This window comes from Schistosoma haematobium, chromosome 6 (genome assembly GCF_000699445.3).
Source record: "Schistosoma haematobium chromosome 6, whole genome shotgun sequence".
In the NCBI taxonomy this organism is placed as follows: Eukaryota; Metazoa; Platyhelminthes; class Trematoda; order Strigeidida; family Schistosomatidae; genus Schistosoma; species Schistosoma haematobium.
The window spans coordinates 10272408-10288511 of NC_067201.1; the positions used below are offsets into that span (position 1 = coordinate 10272408).

The window sequence follows — 16104 nt, forward strand, 5'->3', positions numbered from 1 at the left end:
AAAGAGAAAAACCATGTATCATTTAAAAATTAATGTATTATCAGTACAGGGTTGTGGAGATTATTAAGTTATTGATTGAGATCTTGCACCGATTAATGTTAGGCCACCATTGAAAACCTGGAGGCACTGGACGGCCGTTTCGTCCTATTGTGAAACTCCTCATCAGTGCGCATACACGATCCCGCTCGCGGAATTCCGTGTTAGGTAGATACAGGTATCTACCTCAGTACAATGGATGTTGGTCGCTCTATTTCGTAGATTGGTTGAGTCTAGACATTAACATCGTTGGATTCCGGCTCAGTGGTCTAGTAGGTGAAGCGTCCGTATATAGGACTGAAAGCCTTGGGTTCAAGTCCTGCGAGCGGGACCGTCGATGAGCACCGATGAGAGGTCCCACAATAGGACGAAAAGGCTGTCCAGTACTTCCAGGTTTACGATGGTGGTCTAACATCAATCTGTTCAAGATCTCAACCAATAAATTAATGTATTCACATAAAATAAACAATCTATTGTTTCGGAATTTAAAAAAAATTCATATTAGACAACATGGATGAAATATGTGAATATTGTCTTTTATTTTAAACATCTCAATTATCCAAATAAAATAAGACGCCAATGTACAATAAAAGCAAATGAATAACATATTACATGAGTAACATTTGGGCGTTACACTGATTCCAAAAAAATATATACTACTAATACATTTCGTGATACAAGTTGTAAAATGTATTAGAGAAAGCGAGCAAACGAGAGATAAAGACCTATTTATATAAACTAATCGGAGACAATATTCATATGAGAAATAATTACTAAGCTTTAGTTATGTATTTGCTTTCCACTCATAAATGTTTCTATATAAAAAAATAACCTAATCTCTTATTCATATATTCGTTTAATTTAACCATGCAATCTAGAAATGTTTTTTGTTGTTAAGCCAACTCAATTAGAAACCAATTTAGTTTCTACGTCTACTAATACATTTCGATAAAACCGACACACATACACACACACACATGCATATTGAGGAACAAGTACTTATTAAGTGCACCGTCATCACGTATAAATTCAAATTTTGAAGCCTGTCTCTCAACTAATTATTAATCAATCGATGAAAATCTTTCACTCATAGATAACAAATTGTTTTATTTAGATAACTAAGTATGAATTGTGTTTGCCATAATAAAAGCATCAATAAAACTTGAAGTAATGAGTTGGGTAGGATTAAAAGTCTTGGATTCTTCTTCCTAGTTAAACTTATTTATTTATTTATTTATTTATAAATCATAAATAATTTTTCTTTGTATTTTTTAGCGAAAAGAAAAGTAGCGTTTAATTTAATATTCATCATTGATAATTGAATATATGAATAATTGAACAAAGAACACACATATATGGATAGTTGGATTAGAATGACTTATATTCACACATAGATACATTTACCGGTGTCGTTTAATTTTTGTTATTTTTTTCTTTGTAGTATTGATTTGTTTGATGATTACTTCTTTTTGATTATCTTAGTAGTATGCTTTTCTTTGATTGATTTTAAATGCTCTAAAAGGTTTGTCTTTATTGATTTATGTACATTCTGAGTGGTTAGGCTCGATATGATCATTTGATGATTAACATCATGAACTATTGAGAACCAGAAAATACTACTAAATTACCTCGTTCTATAATAAGACTCCTTAGCAAAGTATGTCCAAGATTAGATGTTGGTTGGAGGTAGTCAACAGGAAACCGTGGACCCGGGTTTCGTGCTACTTGGCACTCGTCAGCAAGGTGTACCTGTAATCTTGAGGGAACTGGTGCTCTCTGATGGATTCGATTCTGTGTCACCCAACTTGACAGTCAGAGACGTTACCACTGAGCTATCCGGGCCGCGACTGACCTCCAGTAGGACTGAGATGTAATCACAATTGATTGATGACTGGGTGGTGACCAATGTCATGTGTGTCAAGTCCTTATTTAGTTCAGATCGAATGCTATTAATATATAGTGCACGCAGTGTCGAGTCACCTAGACTGGTGGGGGCATTGTAACATGATTGATAGCATTCGATCTGCACTAATAATAAGGACTAGACATGCATGATCGCCACCCAGTGATCAATCAATTGTGGAAGTATGTCCAAGACCACGCCACCCGTGACTGGACTCAGATAGGACTTTCGATTTCCGGCAAAAATACAACCTCTAAACTATTAACATTTTCCAATATTAAGGAGAATGAGACATTTATTAACTATTCCTAATGGTCTCGTTCTCATTAGTATTGTATTGATGTCAGTTTGAAATAAAGTTAGCTTTCATATAAAAATGGAAGACCTATATGACAACATTTGTAAAAATCTTGTACATAAAACTTAAAATCAGGTGTTATAAGTCGGCATAGATCTGATAGTGTCAATATTGTCTCTCCTATGGCCACAATTTGATAAACGACACTCTCATTAGAAGTCAAAAAGTATCCGGTAAAGAAAGTTATTTTCGAACCTAGTTAGTCTATCGATGACCGTAAAACAGTCGCCATGGATACACAAATTGTTATGCACAACTGTATTATGTAGATTTTTTAGTATATTGTTGACTACTTCACGCTGACTATTAATGATAATATAAAGTCATTTGAACATGCTAAGTACTGGGTTACATCTGTGCAATGTCCAGCATTTTCAATTAAATAATCAAGATCACCTTTCGTCATCAATATTAACGGTAATTTACTGAGAAGTAAAAACGAAATAAAGATACAAATATAAAGATTGTTTGTTTCCACTGAAAAGACCATTCGACTTAATAAATATTCATTAATGTTAGACTAAATTATTTATATTTAAAATACCCTAGTTAATAATTAGTTAGTCGGTTTCAGAGTAGACAATTTATCGTTCGTTAAGATTCAGTTGATAAATAATGCTATGCCATATAATGGATTCATGTCTCTTCTTTCCTTAATTTTTTCACCAAAAACGGGATACCTGAAAAGAATATTTATCTAATCAATCCCAATCAAGTATCCATTTACATTTAGTCATATAGCGTTGGTTGTCAAGTATTCATGTAATAGTAAGATGATTATCACGCAAATTAGGACTTCGTTTTATGGTTATCAGTAGCGAAATAAATTCCGACGTTGTTGATAAAATAATGTCAGTTCATTACAAGAAAATACCCAATCTTAGGTGGTTGGAGGTGGTCACTAGAAAACTTTGTTCTGCTTAGGTCTTATACTGGTTGGTACTCGTTATCAAGTTTTATCCAGAACCTTTGAAAAAACAATGGTGCCTACGAAATTCCAGTTCCTGTTATCCAGCATCATAGTCTGGAGCGTTACCACTGAGGTATTTGAGCACATATCGATCTCCTATACGATTAAGATATTTGTAGTTGGTTGATCACTAAGTATTAGTGGGCAGTGTCATGTTCGCTTAGTCCTCAGTTATGATCGAATTTTATCGATGAAATTGTAATGTGGCGACCACTGGTTTAAGTGACCAGACAGGGCGCACACTATATTGAGGTGTGAAATGGTTGGTATTAGTCTGTGCGAATTCTTATTCGACCTTGATTTCATGTTTGTTGACAAACGTCAACAAGGCGCACACCACAACATGGTCCATGTGATATCAAGTCACTTGGACTAGAGATCAAATTGTCATTTGGTCGATAAAATTATAATAGCACTGACAATTGGGCAAGAATCACATTAACCACTGATACTTCTTCATCAATCAGTTACGATAATTAGTGTCTAACTGTCTAAGTAAATTTATATTTGAAATCATTTCTATTTTAATCGACTGATAAAAACAAGTTGGGCACCTACTGTCCCCAAATGATCTCATACATTGTATAAGAGTGAAATCTACCAACAGATTATTCAAATTGTTATAAACTATTCCTTGTTAACCATTTGTTTTGTTAGGAAAATTCAGAATATTTTATTGCAGTCTGTTGTTATTATTAGTATTATCGGTCAAGTCAATAATAGTAATGATCGGACTTATGTGAATACAGCGGAAATACGTTGAGTTGAGTAAAAATTAGAGGGACGGAAAAACATGTGCGTTGGTGATCATTGATCTAATAGTAACGTGATTGCAAATGAGGCATGTACCTCTTAGGTTAGGTTCCATATGAATAAAGTTCGTTGAGCTGTTTCAAGCTACAATTGAACCCAATACTTTTATCATTGTTATGTAGAAAACAAACTCGGTTTTTTCATTGGAAGCTATAAATTAAAAAACACTATGTGATATTTCGACATGAAACGATAATAACCATCAGTCAGAACGACAGGTTTTTCCAATTAAAGTATAAAATACCAAAATTGTGCTTAGTCGCAAGCAAATCAGAAAATATGTCTTTCCCATTAGTATTTGAATACATTAAAATGAAGATGTTTAAATGAAACCCTATTCAATGAATTAAATATTTGAATAAAGTTTATATCATTGATCGATGTTAACTAGATCAGAAAACAATGAAAATACAGTTGTGTACTTGTATGAATCCCTTTAGAAGGGAACACTTACAACCCCAATTTCGATTGAATCTAGAGTCTTCAAGTTTCTTGATAAGCCCTCAACTTTAGATCATCATCCAAAAGTTGGCATTTCTAACTTCAAAGATTTTGTGATATTACGCTACCACTGTCGGCTGCTATGGGTGATATTCGTCTTCAGTTGCATAAGCTCTGACCAAATGACTGGAAGGTCTTGTTGTTCAAGTATTTCATAATAAAACAACTGTAAAATGTTTCCTACTTTTTAATAATTGTCTATACAAAGTCAGTTTCGGATGTGACACTTCAATGTCAACAATCTCCACAATACCTCTATAAAAACATCTATAACAGTTTTTGATATAAACAGGAACTTACCTCTAATTTGTAAGCTACAGTACCATTTAATCCATAATCGAAATCTTTTGCCAAGGGTAAAATAGCAATTTCACGCTTTTTACCACCACCACTACTACTACTACTACTACCACTATTGTGAATTAAGGGACTTTCTGTAGTCAAATATGGCATCCAATATGGTGGCACTGATGATTGTGGTACTGATAATGATGATAACATAGATGATACATAATATTGATCAATTGTTGATACATCTTCACTTATTTCAAGTTTTAATCCACTTGTATATTGATCAAAACGTGGTATATTATCGTTAATATCTTGAATATTTACAGGAATATTGATTAAAATTGGCTTAAATGTACGATTTTGACTGATTAATGCAAATTCTAAAATAATTGTACAGTCGATTTGTGATGGATTATCAGTAAGATCTAAACAAATATAAAGAAAAAAACAAACAAACGAATATTTAACCAGGATTCATTAATTTAAATAATAATTTGTAAAAATAATATATTTGTAATATCCCAATGAGTAGAAAATTGGATTTTCTGACGTTTCGTGACTTAGTGTAAGTCACTTCTTCAGAGAATAAATAACAATGGTGTTAATGTCTAAATTCAACCAATCCACGAAGTTGCGACACCGTACATCATTGTCTTCAGTGAGTTGATATCTCACAAACGACCTGGTTGAACTCCACTGATAACGGCTTCTCACTAGAACTCATAGAAATGCCTCTTGAAGTCAGTCACTAGTGAGCAGATGATTATTATAAGAAGGGGTTTTTGTGGAGATTTTTAGAAATTTCAATAGTTGAAATCATGAGTCAATTGAAGCTAGACCACCATTGGATGCCGGCTCAGTGGTCTAGTTGGTTAAGCGCTCACGAGCGAGACTGTTAGGTCCTGGGTTCGAATCTCGCGGGGTGAGGGATCGTGGATAGGCACTACTGAGGAGTCACATACTAGGACGAAACGGCCTTCCAGTGCCTCCAGGTTTTCCATGGTGATCTAGCTTCAATTGATTCATGATTTCAATCTGTGAAATTTCTAAAATCTCCACAAACCCCTTCTGATTTTTATTTAAATTAATTTAGATAAACTAAGATTTATTAGAAGTAGCCTGTAATTTCCAATCGTAATTCTGAAGTTTATTTTCTCATATTCGAAACGATAAACACTTAGTGCTGAATTTCAGTAAAACTTGATAATTACAAAAACAAATATCTTTTACGATTCATTTGTTATCGTTGAACAAATGTCAAGTCTTGGTACTGGATGGTTGGAGTATATCAGTGGGAAATTCTGATCTATCTAAAATTCATGTTATATGACACTTTTCAGTAAAGCGTATCTACAATCCTACTGAAAGCATCAGCTCCCTGTTAGATTCGAATTCACTTCGTTCAGTTTTACAGGCAGAATTTCTACGAATAAAGAAGATCTGGAACTCAGATCAGTTGTCAGATAACACCGAAACCAGCATTTATAATTTATGGAAGAGCCGATCAGAAGCGAGTAAGCAATTTCAAGGTAATGGCGCCTATTTCAATACCCAGTGCTCACGTACGATCGGTTTACAACGAATTTAAGGATCACATTATAGTTGAACAGCTAAAACAGATGTGATTACTGAGAATTTCCTTTATTTGTGACTGAGGTGTTCAAGTGACTTCTATACAGTGTGCGGACTATCGTGACGATATTGTATTTCGATGTAATATATGTTGGGGGAAATGTTTGCTAGAACGTGGACTTTTTAACACTCGATCCCGATTGATACTAAGATAGGCTACGATAATTGTTGTAAACTGGATAATAAAAGCACCAGTAACACTGTCTGTAAACTTTGCAGATGTTCCTGAAGCTTTGGCAGTTCAGTGGTATGAGTACTGTTGAGATATATGTGCAATGAAAATAACAAGCATCAATCAGTCATTTGGAGGAATCTGGAGAATCATAGAAATCGACGGAACAGTTGCTAGAAAACGCGAATTCAGAAGAGGAAAAAGAGTTAAGAAATGACTGAGTAAGTAACACTTCCTTAAGTATACTCAGCAGGTCTTTGGGACATTTCAAGGGCGTGAGAAACCGATAGACTACAAAGATAATGCCAATTATATGAGAGTATGTGCAGCCGGATACCACAATGTACACAGATGACTGTAGAACATATCGATGGCTATCTAGGCTTGGTTGTGTGTACGCTATCGTCGCGCACAAGCAACATTTTGTTGACCCCATCATAGGAATAAACACAAATAGCATAGAAGCAATGTGGTCGGGGCTAAAATAATTTTTGTGACCTTATCATAGATCCAGAAGTCAACTATTATGGAGTGACATGGGTGAGTCCTGTACCGTACGCATTACGATTTCAGAATTGCAGAGCCTCTTTCTAACCTTGAAAAGTTTTTAAACCATGTTAAAAAAGTGTATCCACTCTGATTTTTCAGTTTTGTGTAATGTTTACTTATTCTATACCGATTGCTTTTTTGATTGGCTGAAACTTCTTAAAATCACCTAAGATTCATTCAAAGATTGTCCATAAATTACAGTCTTGACGGATTTTCAATACAAATGTCAAAACAGATTTATCGTACAGATTTGACATTTAGAGAATTACAGCAATCATCATCAAAGGAGTAGAGGTATTTATAAACAGTCGTCAACTCAAGGTACTCGTGATCCGTTGACCGGATACCAACAGCAACAACCTACCACGGCAGAGAACAAACCACCTTCCAATTGAAGAGGAAGTTAGAAGAAGATGATGGGGGTGAATAGGACATACATTGCGGAAATCATCAAACTTCATCACGAGATAAGCAGTAACTTAGAATATTTAAGGCAACAGGAAGAGTGGAAGACCAAAGAACACATTGCTCAGGTAATTGGAGGGAGAAATCAAAGGAATGGATAATACTTAGCAACAACTGGGAAGGATCGCACAGGACAGAGTTGGTTGGAGAATCATGGTCAGCGGCTTATGTTCCTCCACGAGGAGTAACAGGCCTTGAAGTACCACTCTGACTTTACCCATCCTCTGATTGGCCACTCTCACTTGTAAAAGTCACCATATGATTTATTTATTTTATTTATTTGAATTCTTCTACATATATTGGACCTCTTCCGAAAGTTCAGTTTTCTCTCTCGCTTATTCCTAGGGTGATTATTAATGTCGATGTACTTTTGTGTATTATTTGTCCAATATATCGAATTCGTGTTGATCCCGTCTCATAATAGTGAAATGTACTAATAAATCTTAAGTTGAAATAATCAAATATTATTGAAATGCTAATTTTTTTCTACTATTGATGGAGCGACATCTACAGGAAGATGTGTGGCTGCTGCTTCGATGTCCAGTAGGTTCATCGGGGCTGATCTATTCAGTAGTTCTTCAAAGTGTTCTACCCATCTGTTCCTCTATTCCCGAATCATAGTGATTAGATTTCTTTCTTTGTTCTTCACCGGTCTCTCTGGTTTACAATATTTTGCTACTGGTCTCTTCATTGTGCTATATAGTCTTCTCATATTTCGTTCTCTTGCAACTTTTCCACTGTGATTGCTAGGTCCTCTACATAATTCTGTTTGTCGGCTCTAATGCTCTTCTTCACTCGCTTGTTATTTGCTATGTATTCAGCTTCTGTCTTGAATTTCCTTGTTCTTGTTCGACTACTGTTAATTGCTTTCTTCTTCTTCTTCCTTTCTTGAATCATGTCCAGGGTTTCGATAGAGACCCACTCTGTATGATGATGCTTTTTGTAGTTCAAACCCTCCTGACATGTTGAACTTAGTGTTTCCTTGATCCCTTTCCAATTGTCCATCATGGTGGTTTCTTTTTCTTTCAGTAGATGTTGTAAGGCTTAGAACCTGTTGTTTGGAGTTATCTTGGATTCGTTGAGTTTGTTAGTATATTGAAGGAAGTCTGTATTGAACCTGGTTCTCACGTCTTCTATTGACCTTCTGAATTTTTTATTGATACAAATATGATCTGTCTGGTTCTGTGTAGTGTGATCCTGTGAGACCAATTTAGCTCTGTGTATGGGATTGTGTGGTAATAGTGTGCCGCATATAACTATTTTGTTGAATGCACATAAATTTGCTAATCTCTTACCATTGTCGTTCCTTTTTCCCAGTCGGTCTAATATCGTCTCATGATATCTTCATATCCGGTGCTGTCTATCCGACTTTTGCGTTTAGGTCTTCATCGAACAGCATCAGAGCAACTCCCTGTTTATGGCCAGAGTATAGCAGCACCTCTCCTGTATATAATCATTTCTGTCCAGCTTCTTTCCAATGGGTTTCGCTGACTCCGAATACTGCCAAGTTGTATCTCCTCATTCCCATATCTGTCCGATTGATCTTCCCAGTCTCCCACATTGTCTTAACGTTCCAGTTTAATCTTTGCTTTGGTTGCTAGAAAGGAAGTCGGCCTTGTGACTTCCGAAGAATATCAGCTTTCACCACGAGGTGTCACAATTCTTCTGAAAGAAGATCCTTCAACTCACAGGGTAAAGTTCAGATGGTTTTTAGTAATTTTTCTGTTTAGTATTGATTTTAAATTAAACAAATCTATATCAAACAAAGTTTAATTAATTTTTTGTAATACTTTTGTATAAAAATATTTTATAGTCATTTAAATTCCTTAAGGAATCCTATAGATAATAAATAGTAACTAATCAAATTTCACTCGATTTTATTTTCTCATTATGCAACATTAATTACCGTACATTCTGAATAGAACCATTATAGTCTTATATATATTGATGCATAGTTTTATGGAAAATCTTTATGATAATATTGTTGTCTTGTTAAGTACATATTGATCGTTTCTAATGGAAATTAATATTAAAACACAATCAGAGACACTTGTAAATATATTCGTTTGACACTTTAAAGTACTTCATCAAATAACCTGAAAATTAGTGTTTATCAGTAAACTCAGTTTAATAAATCAATAGTCTCCACAAACCCTCATACTAGAAATCAAACATATGGTCGGTAGTGATTCGTTTTGAGCGGTAACCATGGAAATTTTAGTGCAAAGATATGATTAATGTAGTTCAACCATGTCAGATATGAGACAGTTATTACCTTATAAGATAGGAAGGTGATGATAAAATTCGACAAATTGATTACAAATCGAAATGTAAACCAATGGATTTTATTTCAGTAATCTGAAAGATAAATGATCTCCATGAGGTATGAAGGTCTTGAGTTTGATCACAATGGTGTCGTTGATGAGTGTGATTAGGCAATTCCATGCTAGGACAAATCAGGTATCCACCGCTTTATGATTTTCATTGTTAGTTCAACTAAGGCCATTCGGCGATATGAACTATAAGGACAATCAAATATCGTTGCAAATTTATGTTAGCAACCAACGCATTTGTTGGACAATAAATGACGAATATTTCAAATTAATAACTAAACGAGTATAATTAGTATGTGGAATGATAAGTGCTCAGATCTAGTATGTATGTATAAGCATAAATAAATTTTATATTAGATGTGCTTGAAGCCAACCGCCATCAAGCTAGATTTCATGTTAGTTGACATATATCAAGAAGGGGTATCTAAATCTTTAGGGAATTGATGTATTCTGTAAGATTTCAATCTGAACCATACTATTTATAAGTAAACATTAAACTCGAATGGTTACTCATTTCAAAATATTGTACTCTAACTGATTGTCAAAAACGCGAAAGATCATTTAGAAGTTGAAAGATGTATTAGGTTCAGCAAGAGAAAATACATTCAAATTAAAAAGGATGAATAGTTTAAACTTTTTATTCACTTTATCCTTATCCAATACTAATTTTTGTTTTAATTAATTTCAGCTCAAGTAAAGTAAATCGATTTCGGTACATCTTATAAGAGTTCAGCTGCAATGGTGACGGGTCAGAACTAATCGATACCGTTAGTCAAACTAATTGAATTGGTCAATGAATAACTAATTTAATCAGTATTTGTATAACAGTTCGATCAGCATTATAGAACTAAACAAACATAACATTGGTTACTACTCAAAAACCTATTAATTTGTAACTTTTAGCGATGTACATATTTGTTGATCCATATTCCTGCAATGTTCTCTTGTTATAATAGGATTTTGTTTAAATTAATGCATAAGTGTCACAGTATTTGAATTCATAAACAATTTTATTTGTCAGGTTGAAATCATGAGTCAGTTGAAGCTAGACCACCATTGAAAACCTGGAAGCACTGGATGACCGTTTCGTCCTAGTATGGGACTCCTCAGCAGTGCGCATCCACGAACCCGGCCCCCGCGGGATTCGAACCCAGGACCTATTGGCTTCGCTGGCTTCAATGGTGGTCTAGGTTCAACTGACTCATGATTTCAACCTGTGAAATTTCCTAAAATTTCCACAAAACTCATTCTGATAATTTTATTTGTAATGACTATTTTTTAAAGTTGTTTATTGGCTAGCAGTGGAACGCGGAATACGTATCTCATCCTATTTGATATTCTTGAACTGGATATACCTAATGCTGATGTACAAAATGAAATTCAATCCCAGTATCATTTGTTGATGAATTTCAAATAAAGGGATATGCTCATCCTAGATTTCACTGATAGCCACAATCCAAATTTAGTGAAAAAAAACATGTGACTAAATCCAGGCGATATTTTCAGAATGAACATTTCCCCTTAGAGACTAAACAGTTGTAATGAATAACATCAACAACGCGAAAAGATGAATCCTAAAAACAACTTTGTTTACACTAAAAAAAAGTAAAGTCTTATCCCCCTAGAACTTTCGAACATGCATTGTAAAAACTTTTTTGATAAAGTATCGAATTCAAGAAACTTATCAACTTGAATATCTTAATACAGGAAAGTGTATTTATTTATTGGTAAATAAGAAAATTTGGGGATGAACTCAAAACAACCTAAAAGAATATTCCACCATTTCTTAGTCAATTAGGAAGTAGCTTTGGAAAATGAATAGTTTACAATGAAGAAGAAGAAGAAGAAGAAAATAATAATATTACCAAATGTAAATAGACTCTATTTATTTATTGAATGGATTAAAGTTTTACTAATAAGCCATACCCTGGGAATTCAATATATATACACACACACACGTGAATATCACATACATTTATCGATTATCAGTAATTAAAAATTGATCATTTATCACAAGTAAACTGAACAAAAATGAATTTCATTTATTTCTTCAATAAAGCATAAATCTAGTAGGAAAACACAATGATGTTTTTTCAGTCGTATGATTGATCATAGGTGCTTTTACTAGTAAGCAAATAGTATACTATGACGCAACACGTGTTCTTGATTATCAATAATTACCAATTTTTTCCCAAGTAGCATTACATTATCATAGAAGATACTACCCAACTTTGTAGAATTAACATACGTATATTATTACAATTTTTTGGGATGATTATTTTCACTCCAATTAAAGTTACCCTGAAATGGTTCAAATTTAGTTGTCTATCAAATATGATGATGACTGAGTAGACTTGAATTATGTGTAAATTTGGTATACAAGTTATTCATTCACAATGGGGTTATTGTTTTACCAATTGAGTTATCAAAGCCAAATAGATAAATTTAATTTTGCACTGGAAATGGAATAATTTGTATTTCATTGTATGCAACCCCCTAAAACTTATCACCAGTCACTATCAGTCTAAATGATTCGATATTGTGTGAGGCATATTTTCGTGTAATCTAATTGAAGTTAATCAACTTTCTAATATCCATTATCTTACATTCCTAATGTAAGTTCAGTATGTTGGTCAGATGTTCTTACGTTCTTTTTTAAGAAGTCTCCTCTACTGTAATCTCATGGAATCGATTCCAGTTCATACACTTTAATCATCTCTTTAGTAATTTCATCAATTAGTTGTAACGAATATATTAAAACAAATAACCTCAGTAATAATTTAATTGAATTTGCTTAAGAACTAAGGAAAAATAAACCGTTTTTCTACTATTTTTCAATTATCATTTGAAATCTCAATAATTATAGATTTTAATGGTGGAGGAGATTTGTAGCTCAGGTGGATGATTTTGATGGAGTTTTGTTCTCTGAACTGGATGTTTTGGTCGTGGAGCTTTCATCGTTCTTCTGAACGACATCATCAGCACAAACTTCAGATAGAGGTCTACATGAATATCAAAATATAGATTTTAATAATTGAATCTAAGCTAAACCATCATTGAAAACTTGGGAGCACTAGACGGCCATTTCGTCCATACCCCCACATCCTGATAATTAAGTATTTTCAGAAGTGGTTTTGTGGAGACTTTACAAGTTTCATTGGTTGAAATCATGAGTCAATTGAAGCTAGAACACCATGGAAAACCTGGAAACAATGGATGGCCGTTTCGTCCTAGTATGGGACTCCTCAGTAGTGCGCATCCACGATCCCACCCCCCCAGGAGATTCGAACCCAGGACCTATCAGTCTCGCGCGCGAACGCTTAAACATTAGACCACTGAGTTGGCCGGCATCCAATGGTGGTAATGTCTAACTTCAACCAATCCATGAAGTTGCACCACCGTACACCATTGTCTTCAGTGAGTTGATATCTCACAACAGACCTGGGGTGCGGGATCATGGATGCGCACTACTGAGAAGTCCCATACTAGGACGAAACGGCCGTCCAGTGCTCCCAAGTTTTCCATGGTGTTCTAGCTTCAATTGACTCATGATTTCAACCAGTGAAATTAAATATTTAACTAACTATTTTATGAATACTACGAAAAAAAGTGAAAAGATGACTGATTTCCTTTTTTGGCAGATATTATTATTATCAACATTGTCAATTTCTTAAATGTATATCCTTACGTCAGTCATCGTTTTTCTTTTTCAAAAAAAAAGAAGAAAATTCCAAGATAAGATGATAACATTAATAATTAAACAATAAACTAATTAATTAGTTGATGCATATGAAAAGTAATGAATAGTTGATTAAAACAAATACCTCTAAAAATAATTGAACAATGAATCTGTTCATTGTTCACGTATATACAATCTTATATATTTGAATTTGATTATAAAGGTTAAACTAGACATACTTCCGGTTACAAGAAAAAAGAACATGCGTTTTATTATACACTAATTCATCTTAGTTTTATGCATAGATTATTCCAAACAAAAAAGGAAACAATAACCATTGGGAATATTACTATATTACTATAATTTTGTTGAAGTGAAAGTAAATAAGTAGTATATATATATGTGATATTGACGAAAATGTTGTATTCATTGTTTAATTTTTAATTTTCTATCCCTTGAAAGATAATCTTACAAGTGATTTATTAAAAAAAACAACTCAAACATGTAAAAATTATTCAGTGAATTGCTACCTAGCATTTGTACAAGATGTCCATGACTCAGTTTACAAAAGTGAATCCATACATGAGTAAGGAATAAGGTAGTGAATAACCAGTGTATGCATAGGAATAATAAAATGGCGTTTATCAGGATTCATCAGCAGACAATTGAGATAACTGTGTAGAGATACAAATAATAACATTTTGTCAAAGCCTTGTTTTATACTGTAGCGGTAAATAAATTCCCCCCAAAAAAACGATTCTGTAAATCTCCGACACTTGATCATCACCTGACTAGTTTTAATGGACATATTTAGCTGAAGGTTCTCGGTCACTCATCCGCACCAGATCACAAATAGGTACAGCATGCTAAGCATTTCCTACAATCATTAACCTGCTTAAATCAAACGCTTGACAAGATATCAAATATAACTTCGAACCTCTTCACTTTTGTCTTCAGATTTGACTGATTTGGCATACACCAAATTATAAAGGCAAACACATTGTCAAACTTCGAATACTTATGGTATCTTTATTATATTCTGATCAAATTCTGAAGTAATTATTTTTAAAAAGACTCATAAACTAGTAATGAATTGGATCCTCAAATATTATTTATATACACAAATTAGTCTTTTTTTTTGTATAAGCTATTACTCTACATATAAATTGAATAAATCGGTTTATAACAATTAATTGTAAGTTTCGTTTTGGATTGAAAAGTCTATACTTTAAAACAATTTCTTATTATGCATCATTGAACATGAATACACACCTATTTTACTTATTTCTACTGATAATTTAAAAAGGAACTTCACCAGTATTCATTATTATCATCATCATTATCATCATCGTCTATAATGTTTACTCATGCAGAGAGATGTACATATTTATTCATACCCTGACATCAACACACTCATACACACATACACTTATAAATAATGAATTATTTGTAAATGTTAACTTTTGTTGAAATACTTTTTGTCGTTGTTGTTAAAGTTGACCCAAAAAGATTAGAATAATAAAGGTTCAACTTTATTGATGGTTAATGAACTGAATAAGAAAATTAATTGACCTTATAGATGAATGAAGTGAATATATATATAATGCTACTTTGAGATTAACGGTACATTACAGTAGACTAAAGAGCCGAAATGGAGAGAGAACAGAAAAGAAATAACGAAAGATTTCAAGAGACCTGCTGAGGAGTACCATACTAGGACGAAACGGCCGTACAGTGCTTCCAGGTTTTCCATGGTGTTCTAGCTTCAATTGACTCAGGATTTCAACTATTGAAGTTTCTAAAAATCTCCACAAAAACCCCTTCTTATAATAATCATCTGCTCACTAGTGACTGACTTCAAGAGATACTCCTGGAGTTCTAGTGAGAAGCCGTTACCAGTGGAGTTCAACCAGGTCGTTTGTGAGATATCAACTCACTGAAGACAATGATGTACGGTGTCGCAACTTCGTGGATTGGTTGAAGTTAGACATTACCATCATTGGATGCCGGCGCTCGCGCGCGATACTGATAGGTCCTGGGTTCGAATCTCCTGGGGGTTGGGATCGTGGGTGCGCACTGCTGAGGAGTCCCATACTAGGACGAAACGGCCGTCCATTGTTTCCAGGTTTTCCATGGTGATCTAGCTTCAATTGACTAATGATTTCAATTACTGAAACCTTTCAATATTAACAAGCTGCCAAAATATTAGTAGGACTTTGGACACTGTGGTAAAAGTGTGAATTTAATCCAAGGTGAGAGTATCCTTAATCACTTCAGTGTTCAATTAGTGTATTGCAATTCACAAGTACAGTCAGTTTTTGTTTATTAAATGAGTGACTACTGCAAAATGAAATGTATGTTTGGGTAAAGACTTTATTTTAAGCCCCTTAATATGTCCTTAG

The 16104-nt window shown here is 34.0% G+C and overlaps 1 protein-coding gene across 1 annotated transcript in view; it reads right to left on the reverse strand.

Annotated features, from left to right (window-relative positions):
- Window positions 1–16104, reverse strand: part of CDH2_8 (Chromodomain-helicase DNA-binding protein) — a gene marked incomplete at its 3' end in the record, with an annotated part of 74846 nt that overhangs the window by 21709 nt on the left and 37033 nt on the right. The window contains exon 10 of the mRNA XM_051219446.1: window positions 4882–5297. Coding sequence (XP_051065442.1) covers window positions 4882–5297 — 416 coding nt within the window. The remainder of the gene's footprint in view (window positions 1–4881; window positions 5298–16104) is intronic.